Source organism: Doryrhamphus excisus, linkage group LG7 (assembly GCF_037039965.1).
Source record: "Doryrhamphus excisus strain RoL-2023G ecotype Guam linkage group LG7, RoL_Dexc_Guam_v1.1, whole genome shotgun sequence".
Classification (NCBI taxonomy): Eukaryota; Metazoa; Chordata; class Actinopteri; order Syngnathiformes; family Syngnathidae; genus Doryrhamphus; species Doryrhamphus excisus.
The window spans coordinates 10,584,704-10,604,291 of record NC_136363.1 but is presented as its reverse complement, the minus strand read 5'-3'; the positions used below and the strand labels follow the sequence as shown (position 1 = coordinate 10,604,291).

The 19,588-nt window shown below is 44.6% G+C and overlaps 2 protein-coding genes and 1 long non-coding RNA gene across 4 annotated transcripts in view; 1 reads left to right on the top strand and 2 right to left on the bottom strand.

Annotated features, from left to right (window-relative positions):
- Positions 1-19,588, bottom strand: part of LOC131102050 (hippocalcin-like protein 1) — a 224,045-nt gene that overhangs the window by 62,658 nt on the left and 141,799 nt on the right. The window lies entirely within an intron of this gene.
- Positions 2,850-16,035, bottom strand: LOC131119207 (uncharacterized). Its single transcript, XR_013627710.1, has 4 exons — positions 14,122-16,035; positions 12,308-12,386; positions 3,698-3,999; positions 2,850-3,231 (listed from the first exon to the last, which is right to left on the bottom strand). It is a non-coding gene; the product is annotated as an uncharacterized LOC131119207 (long non-coding RNA).
- On the top strand, positions 15,125-18,697 carry LOC144899531 (uncharacterized). 2 transcript variants are annotated; one of them, XM_078792074.1, is made up of 7 exons: positions 15,125-15,274; positions 16,151-16,257; positions 16,346-16,506; positions 16,646-16,760; positions 17,573-17,667; positions 17,778-17,827; positions 17,900-18,697. In XM_078792074.1, exons 3-7 carry the CDS (start codon positions 16,453-16,455, stop codon positions 17,949-17,951), a joined length of 366 nt encoding a protein of 121 aa, XP_078648200.1. In that variant the 5' UTR covers positions 15,125-15,274; positions 16,151-16,257; positions 16,346-16,452; the 3' UTR covers positions 17,952-18,697. The 2 variants fall into 2 exon arrangements, with proteins under 2 accessions (XP_078648200.1, XP_078648201.1); XM_078792075.1 differs by lacking the exon at positions 17,778-17,827.

The following is a 19,588-nucleotide window of genomic DNA, read 5'->3' as shown; positions in this document are numbered from 1 at the left end:
GGTTCGCGGTGTCGGACGGGACGTGACCGCGCACCCGCCTCGCCGCCGCTGTCGCCCCCTCCTGGCGGAAAATTGCAAGTGCCGTGACTCCCTTACCGCTTATCCGCTCGCCGCGGTTTTTCGTACGGCGCGTCCGCGCGCCCGTCCGGTCGCGCGCGCGACCCCGACCCGCGCGTACCCCCGACCCGCGCGTACCCCCGAGCGCGTCGGGGTGCTCGAGCCCGCTCATCACTGCTTGCAGTTTTAATTATTTTTTTTTTTATTATTATTCTGACGAAAGGACGGCCATTTTGAGGGCCTTAACATGCCCGAAAACTCACCAAATTTTGCAAGCGCGTCAGGTCTGGCGAAAATTTCGATCTGGTGGGGGTCCCGAAAACAATGTTCCAAAATTGACTCTCTAGCGCCACCTTTAATTTTTGAAAAAATTGGCCCCCGCCACCAGTTTCACCTATCGTCACGAAACTTGGTGGAGACGTCTATCGTGACAGGACGGACCAAAAAGTCTCAAGAACCCATATTGGAAAACGAACAGGAAGTCGGCCATTTTGGATGGCGGCGGCCTTTTTCGTGCCAGAAGTTGGGGTCGTATCTCGACGAACTCCTCCTAGGGGGTTTGACCAAATGAGTCCGTTGTTGCATCAACGGACACTAGACGGATGGCCGACGTTAAATTGCGAAGGATTTTGGGATATTCCATACGATGTGGGCGTGGCACGCCCCCAAATTTTGCCCATTTTCATATGTCCGGCCCTTGCACGCTGAGCGTAACTGTAGACGTGAATAACTTGGCTCCACGTGGTCAGATCTTCATCATACTTGGTACATGTGATCATGGCCCCGCCCCGAAGGTCCCCGTTGGTCACTTCCTGATTTCGTCGCAGCGCCACCTATTGGCGACAGGCTAAAGGCGTGTGATCTACATGAGGCCTTTTCTGCCAGGAGATTCATCAGATGAACACCGAGGTCACAAGGTCACTGCCTGACAGCCTGGTGAAGCCTGTTGATGGACCATGATGCAGGAAAAGCGCACGTGGTGGGCGTGGCCTGGCGGCGAATGCTCAGACCTCGCCATTTACAAAGAAAGGGTCATCATTCGCCCGCAGAAGGTCGCATGGGCTTGAAATCTCATAAGGGGGGGCAGATTCCAGGCCTGAGGGCCCTGGTGGGGCCCCCATTTGAAACCAAGCCAAATTGACTCACTAGCGCCACCTACAAGTTTTAAAATAATTATCCCTCGCCTCCCGTTGCACGTATGGGCATGATTTTCGGAGGAGACATCACTCGTGACAGGACGCACAAAAAAGTCTCAAGAACCCATGTTCTAAAACCAACAGGAAGTCGGCCATTTTAGGTGGCGGCGGCCATTTGGGGGAGGATGTAGGGGTCATATCTCGACGAACTCCTCCTAGGGGGTTTGACCGAATGAGTCCGTTGTAGCATCAAAGGACACTAGACGAATGGCCCACGTTAAATTGCGAAGGATTTTGGGCTGCTCCTTAGGATGTGGGCGTGGCACGCCACCAAACTTTTACTTTAACCTTAACTTTTACTTTATCTGGCCCTGCCTGGTGTCTGGCCTTGCCTTGAAGCAATGTACATCAAAGTCAATACACAGTTTGACTGACAGACTGATGAAGTCAGTTGATGGACTATGATGTGTGTAAAGCACATGTGGGGGGCGTGGCCACGGCGAATGGTCAGCGTTCGCCATTGACCATCGAAGGCTCATATTTTGCCCGCAGAAGGTCACAGGCTGCTGAAATCTTACACGTCAGGCCTTAATCCAGGCCTGAGCGCCCTGGTGGTGCTCCCATGTGACACCAATCTAAATTGACACACTAGCGCCACCTAGAAGTTTCAATTCATTATCCCTCGCCACCCGTTGCACGTATCACTATGATTTTTGGTGGAGACGTCTATCATGACAGGACGCACCTAACGCTCCAGAACCCATGTTCAAAACACAGCGCCACCAACTGGTGGAAATGTATATAGCCGTAACTTCCTTATGCATGGTCGGATCTGCCTCAAATTTTTTCTGGTGGTCTGGGGTACACTCTGGTCTATGACTGTGTGTGTACATACTGTATAGCGCCACCAACAGGCAGAGATGTACATCTGCCGTAACTTCCTGATTTGTGGTCAGATTGTCTTGAATTTTTTTTTGGTGTGTTGGTCAATCTCTTGTTATACTGTGTACATACTCTATAGCGCCACCAACTGGTTGAAATGTATATCTGCAGTAATTTCCTTCCACATGGAAGCAAAATCAGTCTGACTGTGTACATATAGCGCCACCAACTGTTTGAATTGTATAACTCCATTCTATATGGTCTGATTTTTTTCTATGGTGGCAGACAGGACATGACCATGTACCCACCTTAGACTGTATAGCGCCACCAACCTGCGTAAAAGTAGAACTACATTCTACATGGTCTGTCTGTCCCATGACTTTTAGAGAGTTGTGACATCAAACAGGACCTGACCACATACCCACCTTTGAAAGAGTTGTCAATATGTTATAACACCATGCCACACAGTCAATTATGGACACAATTATGCTGACATTCATCATTATACATCCTTCTATGCTGTTCATCCTCCACATGGGTCATAGGTGTGCTGGAACCAATCCCAGCTATATTTTGATGTGCCATGCTGGTGGACTCCACGATTGCTGGTTGGGTCCTTGGTCTGTGAAGCATCTCTGTGGTCCACCCAGGGTCCAAGTGGGTGGAGTGTTTTGCAGGATAGCAGCAGAGACCGAGTTGACATTGTAGATTGTCTAAACTATGAATGAACACGTGTGGGGTTATGTACTAAACATGCAGAAATGACAAAAGCAGTTATGTCAAGCCAATTTATTTGATATAGTGCCAATTCTAATCATCATATGGAAGTTATCTAGAAAGAGAACCAACTGAACCCCACACGAGCAAGCACTTGGCAACGGAGGCAAGGAAAAACTCTTTGAGAAACCTTGGACAGAACCCAGGCTCTATGGGGCGGCCGTCTGTCTCGACCGGTTGGGTTGAGAGGGATGACTGAGAGATGGTAGGTAGACAGCGGTGAAGAAAGGACAGAGGGTTAAGAATGGGTGGAGGAAAGGATCAGCAGTTGCAGTCCCACGATGACCAGTTCCCGGAATCGCCAGTATCCTATCCAGTCAGCAATGGGTGGATGTCAAGGTGCAACGGTGGGAGCTCCTCTGGAAGCAGCCTGCATTCACTACAGGTCAGAGAAAGAGTGAAAGCAAATGCGTTAGTAAACTTGCTATGATCATATAAAAAGTCAAAGAAGACAGCATGAGGAAGGTTTTTTGTACTACAAGTACCATGGCATTCTATGTATTATTTTAGTAGCACAAGCACAAGGCCCCCATACATTTTGGTTAACAATTTTCCCCTGCATAACATAAACTCATGTAAGATTCTGTGTCCCATTAAGCATAGTGGAGGTGTTTCCAACTTCCAGCTAATTAAAGCTACTTTGTCAAAAAGAAAGTGTTTATGTGACTGGCAACATTTCAAGATGTATTTTACCTACAAAGCAAAGTTTAACTTGTCGTCTGGAGCCCAGTTTACGTATCGGGAGAAATCACAAGAGTATAATGTCAAGTGGCAAAAAAGGCAAGTGTTTCACACATGAACAGAATTTGACCAATATGAAAAGTGAAAAAAGCTCCATATCTTACCACATGCAGCTCTTGTCAGAGGACACTCACACCGTCAGAGGGGTCTTGTCCTGTTGATGAAAACTCACATGCATGCAAACCACTACATTGCCATTATAATAGTTGGTATGATGCACTTATGGGATTAGTTTTACTTCTATGCTATTCTACTGCTACTATGTTAAATCTACGCATGTACTTCTACAGCTACTATGTTAACATACGCATGCACTTCTACAGCTACTATGTTAACATACGCATGGAGTTCTACTGCTACTATGTTTAATATAAAGATTGTGCGTGGAACTGAAGACAGGCGGCAACTAGAAAGACAAGAGCAGAGGTTAGTCACAATATACATTCACATATTTACATGTTTACATGTTTACATATTTACATATTTACATATTTACATATTTACATATTTACATATTTACATATTTACATTGCCCTCATTGTTTGCATTACCGTGTCTGGAAAAACGTATTTTTCGCCAGTGATTGACAAACACAATCCACCGTTCTCGGAAGAGTAAACTCGCGGATTGGAAAATGTCCACTGGTTAGAAAAATACCAACGTGTTCAGAAAAGTCTTAGTTTTAATCCCTTTGATTCTTAATTTTGGCCAGTGGTCGAATTTTGCGCCAGTGATTGACTAATACAAATTGGTTAGAAAAATAACTGTTGAAAAGGGTTTGAATCCCTTTAGTATTTAACTTTAAGGCAGACAGCCGGTAACTATCAAGACAAGAGGACAGGTGAGTGAGGCAGCACTGGGATCATTTCATCAGGTACTATTTATATATTTACATATTTACATATATACATATATACATATTTACATTTTTACATATTTACATATTTACATATTTACATATATACAATATGTATACTATTTAAAATATATGCAGATGTTACAATATTTACATGTTTACAATATTTACATGTTTACAATATTTACATGTTTACAATATTTTCATGTTTACAATATTTTCATGTTAATTTACTGGTTTGACAAAAGGAAAATACTCCCTATCCTAAAACCTAGAAACTGGGATCTTAATTATGACCAGTGATTATGACTAATACAATCCACCGTTCTCGTTGGGCAAGTAAACTCGTGGATTGCACATTGTCCACTGGTTGAACCTAAACCTATTTTACACTATACACTAGACCATAAGACTGCCAGAAGAACGCTGAAGTAGAATGTGTATGTGCGTGTGTGTGCGTTTTACATTTTGTGTCTAAAAGAGCACAAAATCCCTTCATGATCACTGAAATAAGTGGGCATCACAACTGATTCTACATCAAAGTGTGATGTTTTGACATATACGTGGTCAATTAGTGTACCCTTTTCTGTGGTAGGATGTTTGACTGACTGGCTGAACCCTTTCCTAGCCATGAATGTGCTGATAGTGGAAGATTTTAACAAATTTTCATTAAAATCTCCCAGTACCACAATGCTGGCGTACTTCTGGTGCAACCAATCCAGCAGCGTGCCAAGGTGACCTTGAAACAACGCCATTGGATAGGAGGGTGGTCGATACACAACTGCTATTAACACACTGGGTGAGGAGCAGTTCACCAGTAAAACTTCCAAGTTGAAGTTTGGGGCGGAGACAACACTACAGTGCAGGTGGTCTGCAATGTACATGCCAACTCCGCCATGCTGTTGCCCTTGTAATTCTACCAAAGCAGGGTTACTGCTGGAGTAAGACAAACATCGTGGTTGGCTATGAAAATGATACCCAGGAATGGTTACACTCCTGGGTGTACATGCCGTTGGCAGCCACGTTTCTGTCACAGCGATGCAGTTAGGCTGCAGGTGCTGTGTACATGCTGCCAAATCTGACGCATGTGTTGTCAAATTTTGGACATTCATCACATACATTGTGAGATGTGGTGGTTGTGCATTTGTTTGTGTTGGTTCACTTTCTGTCAAAAATGCTGGCATCCTACCTACAGCATTCTTAATGGCATCGTTACAGTAAATTTTTTTGGCATTAAACTTTTCAATAATCAAACCGTCTAAGGCCGTGACTCGACTCAATGCGACATACGCCTGCCCTGCGGAAAACACCCTGTCTAGAGACACAACTACATTGCTCACGGTAACACCCTGGACTTTATGTACCGTGCAAGCCCAAGCGAGCTTCAGAGGGAACTGGCGACGCATGCCACCACTTTTTGTTACTTTTTCTTCCTCTGGCAGAATAAATGTACTGTCTTTTAGCGTGACGGACTCATTAGTAGTTTGTGCGCGTCTTTGTTTACCTACTTTGGCATCATCAAACTTTATATAGATCCTACTCGGAAATGTGTCATCCTTTTGGAAAAGAACCTCAGAGACAGTGCCACTAACCCCGTTAACTAAGCCGTCGTCAATATCAATGTTTTTGCAAAGCATTACACGTGCATCTTTAGCGATGTGCAGAGTTTCCTCTAAACACGTGTTGTAAACTTTGCTGTGGTGCCCTACTTTTCTTTCTAAGTTACCGGATTTTTTGTTTTGGCTGAAATCCTCAGCTTTTATCGTCGTGTACTCCGGACAGATCCTGAAAAGCTGTTTTAGATTGTACTCGTTGACTTGTTGATTGGTTGGAAACACATGTAACGCAGAGCTGACCTCACCTGTTTCGCGCTGTTTCAAAAGTTCTATGTCTGTTTCCAACAACGCCGCGCCTTTTGGATGTTTGCGTAGTCTATTTAGCAATGCAGCAAACTGATTATCTTTTTGCCGGACTATCGTTGTCAGTTCGACAACACTGAAAAGATTTGTCCACAAGTTGAAAGTGGCGTCTTCGACATAGAGAGGCTTTCCTTTGACTGGCGGTAACTGGTAAAAATCACCGACGGCGATGATGCTGACGTTGCCAAATGCAGCATAGTCACCGGTTTGCTTAATTTGTCGGAGCCTACCATGAATGTACGTCAACAACTTGTGATCAACCATCGATATTTCATCGATAATCAAAATTTGGAGGTCCGCGAACTTGGCACGCAAGGAATTCACCGTTTCCTCACCCAGTGGTGTGTAAGGCAAACGGGTATCCTTGCCGATGCTCAATGTGCTGTGTATTGTTGTGGCATTCAAATTGTAAGCAGCAATCCCTGTTGGTGCAGCTAGACAGACAGAAATATTGTCCGGTTGCCGACACGTTGTTGACAACAACCTGGTAGCCTCATATTGGATGGCTTTAATTAGGTGGCTTTTTCCTGTCCCGGCACCGCCTGTGATGAATAAGTGCAATGGCTCGGGTTTTCTCCCACCTATTTTATCAAGGCACCACTGTCGAATTTTGTAAAAAATGTCCATTTGAGTATTATTTAGGGAGCGGATCAATGCCAAGCCATCATTTCGACTCATTGACTTTTGCTTTTGTAAGTTTAGAGCGGTTCTATTTTCATTTGCCAAGTCAGGTATTACTTCTGCCTCTTCTTCGACCAACTGCTGTTTTTTCCGGCGTTCTTCTTCGCACTGCAGCCTTTCCAATTCTTGTTCTGGACACAGCAGACACCACGCATCCTCAGCAACACCGCTGTGATCAATAGATCTTTGGATGCTGTCCAGTTCATCCCCGTCGTTGTCGAAATGTTGTTTATTTGTTTCCACTATGGATCGAACAGAATGCATCGACCCATCATTTAATCGGACCGCACCATTGTCATAAAACTCTTCAAATGTTGGGCAGTTGGCAGGTCTTAACTGCAAATCCACCCGGTATGGCAGATACAACTGCAAAAGGCTACGATAATACAACTCGGGGTTTTTGGTTTCTGAAAAGCGCGCAGAGCGTACTACGGCAGGTTTGGTCCGTGTACGTTTTGTCACATGTCCGTAGTTGTTTTTAAGTTCTATTTTGGACGCCGACCTTTCGTTTTTGCTAATGATGCGGTATTCCGAAGCAAATTGTGCCAAGCACATGTCATTAAACGTGTCGTCGTTTGGTCTGTTTTTATAACGGTCGACAATGCTGGTCATCCACATGTCTTCCGTTGTTAATTCGGCCGATGCAGCTTTTTGACGCAAAACACTCACAGGCAAACTCATTTTGACCACATTGTCCCCTGTTGGAACAAAAACTACTTTGCGCGAGCATTCTTTAAGATGCATATTTGTCACCCGGTAAACGGCCTCTTGTGCACACACGTCTCTATTGTGCAAGTACACACTGCCAAGGCTTTTTAAAGCATCTTTGGCACTGACGTTTGCCTGTTTGGATGCTTCTTTCTGGGCATTACTCAGCAGCAATCCAATCTCCCTCTCAGCTTTAGAAATATACGAGATTATGTAAACCACGCACGCATACGCATCAACGACATACTGGATGTCCATATTAGCATTCCAGCATTTAAGCAGAGGTTTGCTGTATGGATTGATCCAAACCTCATTAATTTGACGCTTCACTATCACTTCCGTACGACGACCCAAGCGGCGGTGTGCGGCCTCAAAAGTATTTTGGGTTATACCGAGACTATGGAACAAATGTTCCACACTTTGATATGCGTGGTTCTCGTCAGCCAGGGCTGTTTTAATGGATTTTATGATTTCCGACGCCTCTTCTGCTTTCATGTTTGCGGCATTTTGGGACGCTTTAGGACATGTGCATGTTTTAACTCCGGTTGATTGGCTAACCTGACAAGTGCATGTTTTTTGTCCCTGTCCGTCTAACTGATGGCTAATAAATGTTCGTCCTGACACGGGTTTGGGAAAACCGAAACGACACACTGTGTTTTTCTTCTTGCACGTTTTAGAGTGTCTCTTTGAATGCTGCTGGACGGAAGACACTGTCTCTGTCAATCCTTCATCCTGTGTCTGCAATTCACAAGTAACATATCTATCAATAAAATTTGTGACTTCTTCATCTGAGTTCACTTCAATACGTGGGGCATTCTCGACCCAGAACAAACAATGTACATGTGGGGAACCACGCTGCTGAAATTCCACCCGGTAAAAATAGTCGACTACTTTGCCAATCGGTTGGCTCGAAGACATTATCACCTCTCTGAGAAAGACATGCCACCGGAAATCAAACATCCGTGCAGCAGTCACAGGATTCCGTCTCAACAAATCACACCTGTCCGCCCACTCCAACTCTGCAGCCGTTTGCGTTCGGCCCTCTTGCCTCAAAACACAGTCTAACAAGTTTTGCCACCGTAAATCAGCAGACGAAAAAGAGCAAAACCATGTGGGAACACCAAGCTGACGCACACAGGCCAAAATATCGCGCTGCGTACTCTGCCAAAAGGCTGGAGTGCCTCTGATGGGCTTCAGAAAACGATAGCCCTGGTCACATTCCAACAATGTCTTTAACGACTCATCGTTGGTCAACAAATCTTTGGCCATTTTTGCCACCAAACCAGCAATTCCTTTGCGTAAGGCAATGGAAATGCTCGACACCACCTGCAGAAGTTCACACAAATACTGAGCATAGAATATGTATTCCACATTCTGCCCAAACCGCTTATCAGCATGCATGATACGATTATTGAAATATCGAGACGCCGTCAGCCTATATTGTCGAGTGTCATGAAACGTGAAACGGCCGCGTGGAAACAACACTGGGAAACATCTAGCTTCATTTGAATGGTCAGAAAGCAACCTCACAGGATTATTGCCTTCTGCCGGAGCCACATTCAATATATTGTCGTAATACTGATCTAGCGCTTCCTGACCAATGTCTACTGGCATCAAACATGTGTCCTGAAACATGCAGTGCTGCTGTCTATCGTGGAGAAGCTCATCTTCTGCATCTAGAGGCGGTGTGACATCTACTGCAGGAACACTGTCCTCCACCTGAGAGGCATCAGGTTCCCTACAAAAGTCATTGACCCACTCCTCGTTGTACTCTATATCTTCATAATGCACATTTGACTCTTTTAAATATCTCAAGGCTTCTCGAATGTGCATGCTGTCAACAAAATGGTACTCGTAGTGTCCTTTGTAAGTTAACTTTCTTTTGAGCTTGACACGGAGCATAGAGCCTTCCATATTGGACCGTGGCAACAAATTTGTCGTTTCTACAACATTGGCCGGAACACAAGTCACAGGCCCGTGGACACCATTTTGCCCCCCTTTAGGCAGTGCAAGCATTTTCATGAAGGGGATATTTAGTGCAATTAAATGCTGCTCTAAACTGTTCAGACAATCCAGCTCAGGAGGAATCGGGTCCACCCCCAAATTATTTGACACACATTCAGGTGGGAATTCCCCTTTGCTTATCTTGTAATGGCAAGTGTAGCAAATCCACAGCTGCCCTCTACCAGACTCCACCAACAAACAAGGCACCGTGCACTCTGCACTACATTTGTGTAAATAATCCTCACTAATGCACGTGTTCACAAGAGAAGCACTTGCACTTTTGCTGTAATGCTCTCTGTCACACTGCAGGACCTGATGTTTAAACATCAACCTATGGCACACACAGCAGACAAACTGGGGCCCATTCTTCACTTTCTCTAAAAAATTCTCTACAACAACATCAAATTCTTCCTCTCGCAACTTTGCAGCATGCCTTCGTGCCTTCACATCTGCCATTACACGCATTTTGTGCTCCAAGTTACTGTGATACTTCTCTATACCGGCAAGTTTGACAATGGCCCGGTGCCTTGTATCTACTTTATATTTTTGGACACTCTGCGCCTTGACTCTGTCTCTGTGCAAGCTGTCACGTTTGTACTTTTGGATGCTACGTGTCTTGACTCTGTCCCTGTGCAAGCTGTCACTTTTATACTTTTGGATGCTACATGTCTTGACTCTGTCCCTGTACAAGCTGTCACTTTTATACTTTTGGATGCTACGTGTCTTGACTCTGTCCCTGTACAAGCTGTCACTTTTATACTTTTGGATGCTACGTGTCTTGACTCTGTCCCTGTACAAGCTGTCACTTTTATACTTTTGGATGATACGTGTCTTGACTCTGTCCCTGTGCAAGCTGTCCCTTCTATACTTTGTGATGCTAGATGTTTTAACTATGTTTTGATGCACTACATCGCTTCTATATTTTGCTACACTCCTTGACTTCATTCTCTGCCTAAAGACAGCTTGTTCTTTGTATTTTTTTACACTCATTGTTATCTTCTTCTCCCTTTCCAACATTTCTGCTACATATTTGGATTTTTGGGCCAGTGCCCTCTTCTTTTTAAAATATTTGGATGGGCTTATAAGTGGAACCAAGGACTGATGTTTTTCTTTGCCCGTTTCAACAACATCATTCCAACCAACTGCTACTTCACTATCGGCGCAAATTACTTGATGCCGATGTGACCTGGTACCATACTGACCGACCTGAGCTGTACTATTCTGACAAATGCCAAAGCAACTTCCTAACTGACCCTCATTGACACATGTCACACACTCGTAGTGATTACCACTCGAGTTGTCCAAATAAATCCCACGACTGGATTCTGACGAACTATATCTCAACCAACGACCACCGTAAAAAGTGAAGATATTTATTCCTAAGCTATCCGCTGCTGCCTGAATTTCCACCTCAGTTGCCCAGCTATTGACATATTTCATTTTGGAAACACTAATATATTCTGCCAAACAACTGTACTCACTCCTGAGAAGCTTCTCGTAATCTTCACAGTGCTTTTCCATATGTTTAACCACATGGAGTCTAATTTTCCTGTGATTTTTCTGTGTGCCACTCACCGCTTGTGATATGGCACGGAAAAAACAGTTGCCATCAGCAACAATGCTCTCCTTTTTACATGGCGTTCCTAGGGGTCCAACACGCAAAGTGATAGGCACAATGTTGACCTCACAATCAATGTTCAAAAGTTGGCAGACAACCTGGCAGTCCACTCGAGGCACTGGACAAAAATCATGCTGTGTGGTAACGACACTGACTACTTCAACATCAGATGTACTTGTACTTGAAATGTCAGCCATTTTTAACTTTTTGGAAACATCAGACATCGCCAAGTGACGTTTTCTATCAGACAAAACAGTCACAGCAACACCAGCTATCTCAAAAAGTTTCTCTGTTCCACCAAACCCTGCAGCCAAATTGCTAATGTGATTAGCAAGGTCATCGAGACTACCAAAAGACAGAACAACACTGGTTCCATCACTGCAAACCATGCCATTACAGCTGCGCGAGTGTGAATCTACCAGACAATACTGACCAGCATCACAAATGATGGCACAACTACTTTGGCAAACTGTAAGAATGCACGTGCTGTACTTACCAAACATTGTTTGCAAACCATCATGCAAAGTGACATGAATCCCGTTTTCAATATAATAGCCAGAAACTACATTCACATCACCTGAAGCATAATCATTCTTCATACAAAACTTAAATTTGTGTCCAGCAATCACCTCCTGTTTGGGCAATTCTGTGGCACACAAAAAATGTGATGCGTGACAAATTACGCCACGTTCCCTAAGAGTGGTATACAACTGATCGCCTTCAACAACAGCCATGTCAAGATCAGCAGTATCCCACAACAAGACATTTTTTACACTGTGTAAAGCAGTGGCACATAAGGCAATCGCCATACATTGTGTTCCTGCATACTTAAACCTTGTATTGCCTTGATGAAATGACCCTTTGACCACCTTTTGTAACCCACCCGTTGGTACCTCCACTGGTGACAGTGAAGATACTTCTTCCCTACCTTTTGTTGCAACTGCACAGTCAACAGCTTGGGCAGCCCTGGGTGTGCGTCGCATACGGAAACCCTTCTTTCGTGGCATCTAAAAGAAAACAATGAAATCAATGTCAGTTCACACGCCATGTACTTAAGCTTCTAAATGCTCTTTCCCATGCTCTCTGGTTACCCCGTGTGTGCGTGGGTTTTCTCCGTGCCCCCCCATTGGCGATGCCATATTGTCCATAGGCAAGAAAGTGGGTGTGAATGGTTGTCTATATGTGCCCTGTGATTGGCTAGCAACCAGGATGTACCCCTCCTCTCGCCCGAATACAACTGGGATAGACTCCAGCAGCAGCAGAAAATGAATGAACATATGCCTATCCTCACGGGTCGCGGGCATGCTGGAGCCTACCCCAGCTATATTCAGGCGAGAGGTGGACTACATCCCGTCACCAGCAAAACACAGGGCGCATAGACAACCATTCACAGTCACATTCATGGCCACAGACAATATGGAGTGCGTGTGTGTGGGGGTCAAATGAAAGTGAGTATAAATGGTTGTCTCTATGTGCCCTGTGATTGGTTGACAACCAGGATGTACCCGCCTCTCGCCTGAATACAAATGGGATAGACTCCTGCAGCAGCGGTAGAAAATGAATGAATAAATCCATTTATTTTCTGTGCTGCTTAACCTCACAAGGGTCGTGGGCATGCTGGAGCCTACCCCAGCTGTATTCTGGCAAGAGGTGGACTACACCCTGCTCACCAGCCAAGCATGGGTCAGAGACAACCATTAACAGTCACATTAATGCCTATGGACAATTTGGAGTCGCCAGTGGGGGGGGGGGGGTACACGGAGAAACACACGCACAGAATACATGCAAACTCCACACAGAGATAAAATGATAAATCAAACTTTGTCAATAAATACAACTATTATGCAGAAAACAACATAAATAAATAAACACTAGCTGTGTGTTTTACTGCAAGAGCACTATCTTCCCCCACCCCCTTCATATTGTGTGCGTTTGAGTGGGCACATGCACACTTGGGTGTGGCCCTTTGGCTGAATGACGGGATTAATCATTGGAAACAAGAAAAATGAAGAAAACGTCAGGTGGACGTCTTCTCCTCCGCAACGCGGTAGTGGTTTAGATGAATGACAAGGTTAAAATCATTGGAAACAGAGAAAGCTAAAAAAGTTGAAAACCTACGGTGCGGTGGCTTCTCCACACAAACAAATCCCAGGTGCTTAATGGTGCTTTTATGGTAGCTACCTTCATTTAGCGCAGGTCACAAAATCGTTACCTTTAGGTGTAAAATACTCCCATACTTTTAACATCCGTGAGAATTTATTTTCTCCCCGCCGGCTGCGATAAGATGGCGCGGGGGGGGGGGCGACCGCCATTTTGTGGCCTGTGGCATCAACGACGCCATTAACGACGACGCCATTTCGGGGCCTTTGTCATCAGTGCCGCCAATTTGCCCGCTAACGGCTCGTTTAAGGTGCGGCAACAACGAATATAATTTTCGCTATACAGCGTTAAGCTCCGACCGTTCGTGTATCCTGAACAAGCGGCCTACGTGCAGCACCGCCGAATATAACTTGAGCTATATTGAGTTAAGTTCGGACCGTTAGTGTATCCCAAACATGCAGTTACCTTGCGGCTACACCAACGACAACATACAAATACATAAAATTATACACATGTGGAGAAAAAGCCGAAGAAAAAACAAAATGGAGTTAAGCTCCAACCGGACGTGCATTCCTGCGATGGGGATCATTCTTACAAATGAATATATTTCAGTTTACTAAGTCTATTAAATAAAAAACTCACCTCTATGTCAGCAGATGAAGTCCAACACAATGGAAAACTGCAGTTTCCGTCGAATGTAGGTCCTGTAGGTCTGACTGTAGGTCTTTGTCTTTGTCTTTGTCTGAGGCAATGCAAAATGCGTTCTCTCGAAAAGTTTTCTGTTCGGTCGAGCAGAAAAGGGGGGGAGGTGGGCACGCGCAGCAGCTTTTATAGCACCATGCACCACACCGTTGAAGAACTGACCAATCGTAGCTCACAAAACCAATCTGTCAGGCTCCGCCTTTGGATAATTGACCAATCGTAAGTCACCAAACAAACAACCTATCAGCGATCGTCTGATTGAATGTAATGTGAAAGTTGGGCGGGTTATTATTTTTTAAATTGACCAATCCTGCCTCACTCACCTATCAATCGATCAGCTATTGGCGGAATGAATGTAATTTGAAATTGGGCGAATTAAACCAAACCATGTTTACGTGGACGAACTGAGGGAAAACTCACCAATGGCATTGCATGCTCACTGTATAAATAAGCTGCAAGTGCAACTATCGCCATAACGATGGCAATGCGAGGAAAAGGATTAACCGAGTCCTTGGCGGCTTACTCCGACAACGCGGCATGAAGCGCATCCCGCATTCCAACATCTCCGCCCACGACTTGCTTGCCGGCGGTTGCCATGTCAACGAGAGGGGAATTGAGACGCTCTATCTCAACTTCCGCCGAGAAAACGCTGCAAATCTGCAGTGGATTCACCACAACGGCTCTTTTAAGAGCCAACCACTTTTCCATAAAGAGCAAAATGTTCCAATGCATTCCACACACTGCAACGCACTGCTTCAGAATAAAACGTAAACAAATGGTTGTCGAATGGATCTGACCGATTAGAATGATGTACAAAATACTACACTCAGAAAATGACCCAGAGCCTTATTAAATATAACATAATAAAGTTTACTAACTTAGTAAATCCTCTGAAAATCATTTAATCGCTTACATAAATAAATGCTTAAGTCCAGCGCTTAAGCTTGGTGACGTAGACCGTCATGACGTGCCCCCTTCGCGTCCAAAGGGGTGGAGTTATGAGAGGTCTATGGCGCAGTTTCCGGCAGCACAACACCAGCGAAGGTATCAAGACACGGCAAGCACGGCAAGTTATATGGACGACAATACATCGGTAAGTAGAGCACTTGCAATTTTTAAACTAATACCGACCCCGTCTTCCTTCAACTACGCTGGGTGTTGTTTTTTTAATGTCACCGCTATTCTGTTGTGCGTAAGCTAACTTTAGCTATGTTTGCTAGCCACCGAATTGCTCAGCTAACATGGCTCGTTGGGCGAACATACTTTAACAGGTAACGAACCATCGAACCGGAAAAGTTAAGCTTTTAACCGCGCTCTCTTTGTGTGTACGCCGTGTTTTGCTTAGTTTTACTTTGTTTTTGTAACATGACGTGATGTCGATATGCTCCGACGGGAAGCTCTTGTGGGAACAGCCGAGGTACTTCCGGAGCTCATTACAAATGGAATACAAGAGTATTCAACATTCGCTTTCTACCGCTCACCCCCACGAAGGTCGCGGGGGGTGCTGGAGTCTACTTAGAATTAAATTTGCATGTTTTTGGAATGTGGGAGGAAACCGGAGTACCCGGAGAAAACCCACGCATGCACGGGGAGAACATGCAAACTCCACACAGAGATGGGCAAAAGTATTCATTCAAATTATTTATTCATGGTTTTATATACAAAATATTTATTCGAATTATGAATTACTGCATGTTTTCCTGTAATTATATTTGGAGATATAATTAATATCAATGTGCATTTTTGGCAGGCGAGTGATTAGCGTGCAGACCTCACAGCTAAAAGATGCCAGTTCAATTCCACACTCGGCCATCTCTGTGTGGAGTTTGCATGTTCTCCCCGTGCATGCGTGGGTTTTCTCCTTCTTCAGAACTGTGGATTTAAAACACAATCCAAAAACTATGTACATGAAATTAGACAGCACTTTGAAAAACAAACCATCCTAACACTGTTTATGCTCCTTTTTAAGGTGGCGGCCCGTGGCCTGGCAATGTAGGCGCTGCACATTGGAGGATACTTCAAAAGGGGAGCTTCTCAAGCATTACCAAGTCAAGCACCGTATTTATGGTTGTGGCTGTAAGTACCTTGTCTTCATTTAAGATGTCCTTGTTCCCTTAAAACATGGAACAGTGGTGAAGTGGTATTCTTCCTCGCTATCCTCCAGGAGCAGAACCAAAACCAACTAATCACCAATTAAAGAAGAGAGACAGCCCAGTCATTAAGGACTTGATGTGCTGAACTTTTGCACATAGAGGAACATACGACATACAAATGAGCATCAGTGACATGAAGCTCAGGTGGCCTACCTTGTTTAATGTCTCACAGGTGAGTATTTGGATTTTTTGTGTCAAACACATTATGGACTGTAAACAACTACTGTATGTTTCACAGTTATACGTAAGTATGCACTTCTGTTTTTGTTGTCACTGATTCTTTTGTCTCTTCTTTCATATGCCTCTTTCAGGAGAGGAAGGTGCCAGAAGGGAGACGAAAGGACACCAAAACTGATGTCCTTGTTTCCAGCGAAGAAAAACGTTGTCAGAGCAAGAATTCAAGCACAGACGAACATTCTACTTCAGGTATTAAAACCATCCTCCACCTATTCAATTTGTACGTTACCTGCAATAGTCATCATTCCACCTGTCTTATTCACATTTCTCTCCATTCTCTGTTCACATCATACAGCTAACATTTATCTCTCCCTCCTATTTATTACTCATCCTTTCCTCCAGTCTTTCTAAAAGGAACTATACGTATGTACAAAGGACACAAAATATTGCACAATATGTCTGTCGTCAGCAAATAAGAAAACATGTTAATTTGAAATAAAGATCTGACAACAAGCCTTCTGCAGGTGCACAGCGCACAGACACAATGTCAGGGCGGTGAAAGTAAAATAATAACACGCACAGCACCTGACTGACATGACCGCTGCTTTTAGTTACTGTGACTGAGAGTAAGAAGCTAAATACTCGTCCATCCTACCTGCTTAAGCTACACAAGCCTGAATAGATATCACTGTGACAACAGATACTGCCACTTCATTCCTGCTGCTAGTTGCAATACAGATATTTTTATTTCACTCCAGCAACAGCCACAATAGCCACAATCTTACATACAGCCACTTGAACAGTTTTTGGTTTTTCTTCCTTAGTTTTCTGTGCCTCAATCTCTCACATCCTTTGCACACCGCACCACAATATCCAGTTATATTCACGCGCCTGGAAAAATTTTAGGTCTGAGTTTTTTTTGCTGCCATCACTACTTACAAACTTCCCTCTCATGTAATTTCTATAGAAATGTTTGAGACTTGAGTTTTTCTAGTAAATCAAAGCACTGCTTCAATGTGTAGTGTTGCTTTTTGTTACTTTAAACACTTTCTGTCCGGCAGATGGAATCCAACATGAGCAAACAAGGGACGTTGTCATCCGATGCCTTATTGACCGTCTTGCAGGAGATGCTAGTGCCCTTTTCCAGGACTTTGAGGTTGGTATACTACTGTACTTTTTATGCTTTTCAAGGTTTTAAAATTTTAGCAAATGTAATCTCAAATGCACAGCTGCAGTACAGTTGTTTTTTCTTTACTGCACACAAAGATGGAGCTGCTTTTTGTATGCCATAAAGCAACTGTGGACAACAAAAGACAGTACGTGCTACTTCTCTTGTGACGTGCAAGTTGAACGTGAACTCCTAACAGCTGTCTTTACAATGTCTGCAGGATGCCGGGGATGGACCAACCAGCATTCAAGAAAAGATGGCATAGTGATTGAGGGCAGCACCGTCCACAGCACTCTTGGGGATCTTAGCCATGCCTGCTACTATCTGATGGGACTGCCGTATGCACGAGACCTGCGGTTCCCCAAGACCCCGTCATCCAGTTTTATGGTGTTCCAGAAAGTACTGCTGGATCTGGATTTATGGAAACCTTTCAAAGACTTCAAAAACTGAAGAATTACCTCCCTGTATGTTTTTGGTGGCAGCAACACAGCGGTCAAGTGGTTAGCACACAGACCTAACAGCTAGGAGACCAGGGTTCAATTCCACCCTCGGCCATCTCTGTGTTGAATTTGCATGTTCTCCCCGTGCATGTGTGAATGTGGGTACTCCAGTTTCCTCCCACATTCCAAAAACAAGCTGTTAATTGGCAACTCCAAATTGTCCATAGGTATGAATGTAAACATACACATTAACTTTCTTTATTGTCATTGCACAATAACACAGCAGTGAAATTGCCACTGAAATGTTGTTGCCTGGCTCCCGTAATGTGAATGGTTGTTTATCTATATGTGCCCTGTGATTGGCTGGCCACCAGTCCAGGGTGTACCCCGCCTCTCGCCCGTAGACAGCTGGGATAGGCTCCAGCACTTGTGAGGACAAAGCGGTAGAAAATGAATGAATGTTGTTGGTGGCCACTATTCAAAACGATGCTTTCTGAGTGATTTTTTGTTAGTGAGGTTTACCTGTCCTAAGTATAGAAGTTTCATGTGTTAATGTTTATTAAAGTGTCTTAATGTCATGATAATGTCATTCTTTCTGCATTTCAGCCATGTGCTGCATCAATTTCTGCCAGATGCTCATATGCTCATTTTGATGTTGATGTACCCTGAGGTTATATAATTCTAATGGAGATTTCTCAGACTATGTCCAATAATGATGGCGAGATGACACCCCGTGAGGCTTCGAACCATTTCAATCAACTGTATCTTCACGCCGCAAGTCCCTACCGCACGAAATCGTCGCGAAATTTTTTATGGCGGTTCGGGGCATCGGACGGGACGTGACCGCGCACCCGCCTCGCCGCCGCTGTCGCCCCCTCCTGGCGGAAAATTGCAAGTGCCGTGACTCCCTTACCGCTTATTCGCTCGCGGCGGTTTTTCGTACGGCACGTCCGCGCGCCCGTCCGGTCGCGCGCGCGACCCCGACCCGCGCGTACCCCCGACCCGCGCGTACCCCCGAGCGCGTCGGGGTGCTCGAGCCCGCTCATCACTGCTTGCAGTTTTAATTATTATTATTATTATTATTATTCTGCCAACCGTCGGCCTTTTTGAGGGCCTCAACATGCCCGAAAACTCACCAAATTTGGCGAGCGCATCAGGTCTGGCGAAAAATTTTATATTTTATGGGTTTCAAATATCATGTTCCAAAATTGGCTCTCTAGCGCCACCTTGAATTTTAAAAAAAATTAGCCCCCGACACCAGTTTCACCTATCGTCACGAAACTCGGTGGAGACGTCTATCGTGACAGGCCGGACCAAAAAGTCTCAAGAACCCATATTGGAAAACGAACAGGAAGTCGGCCATTTTGGATGGCGGCGGCCGTTTTTGGGCCAGAAGTTGGGGTCGTATCTCGACGAACTCCTCCTAGGGGGTTTGACCGAATGAGTCCGTTGTAGCATCAACGGACACT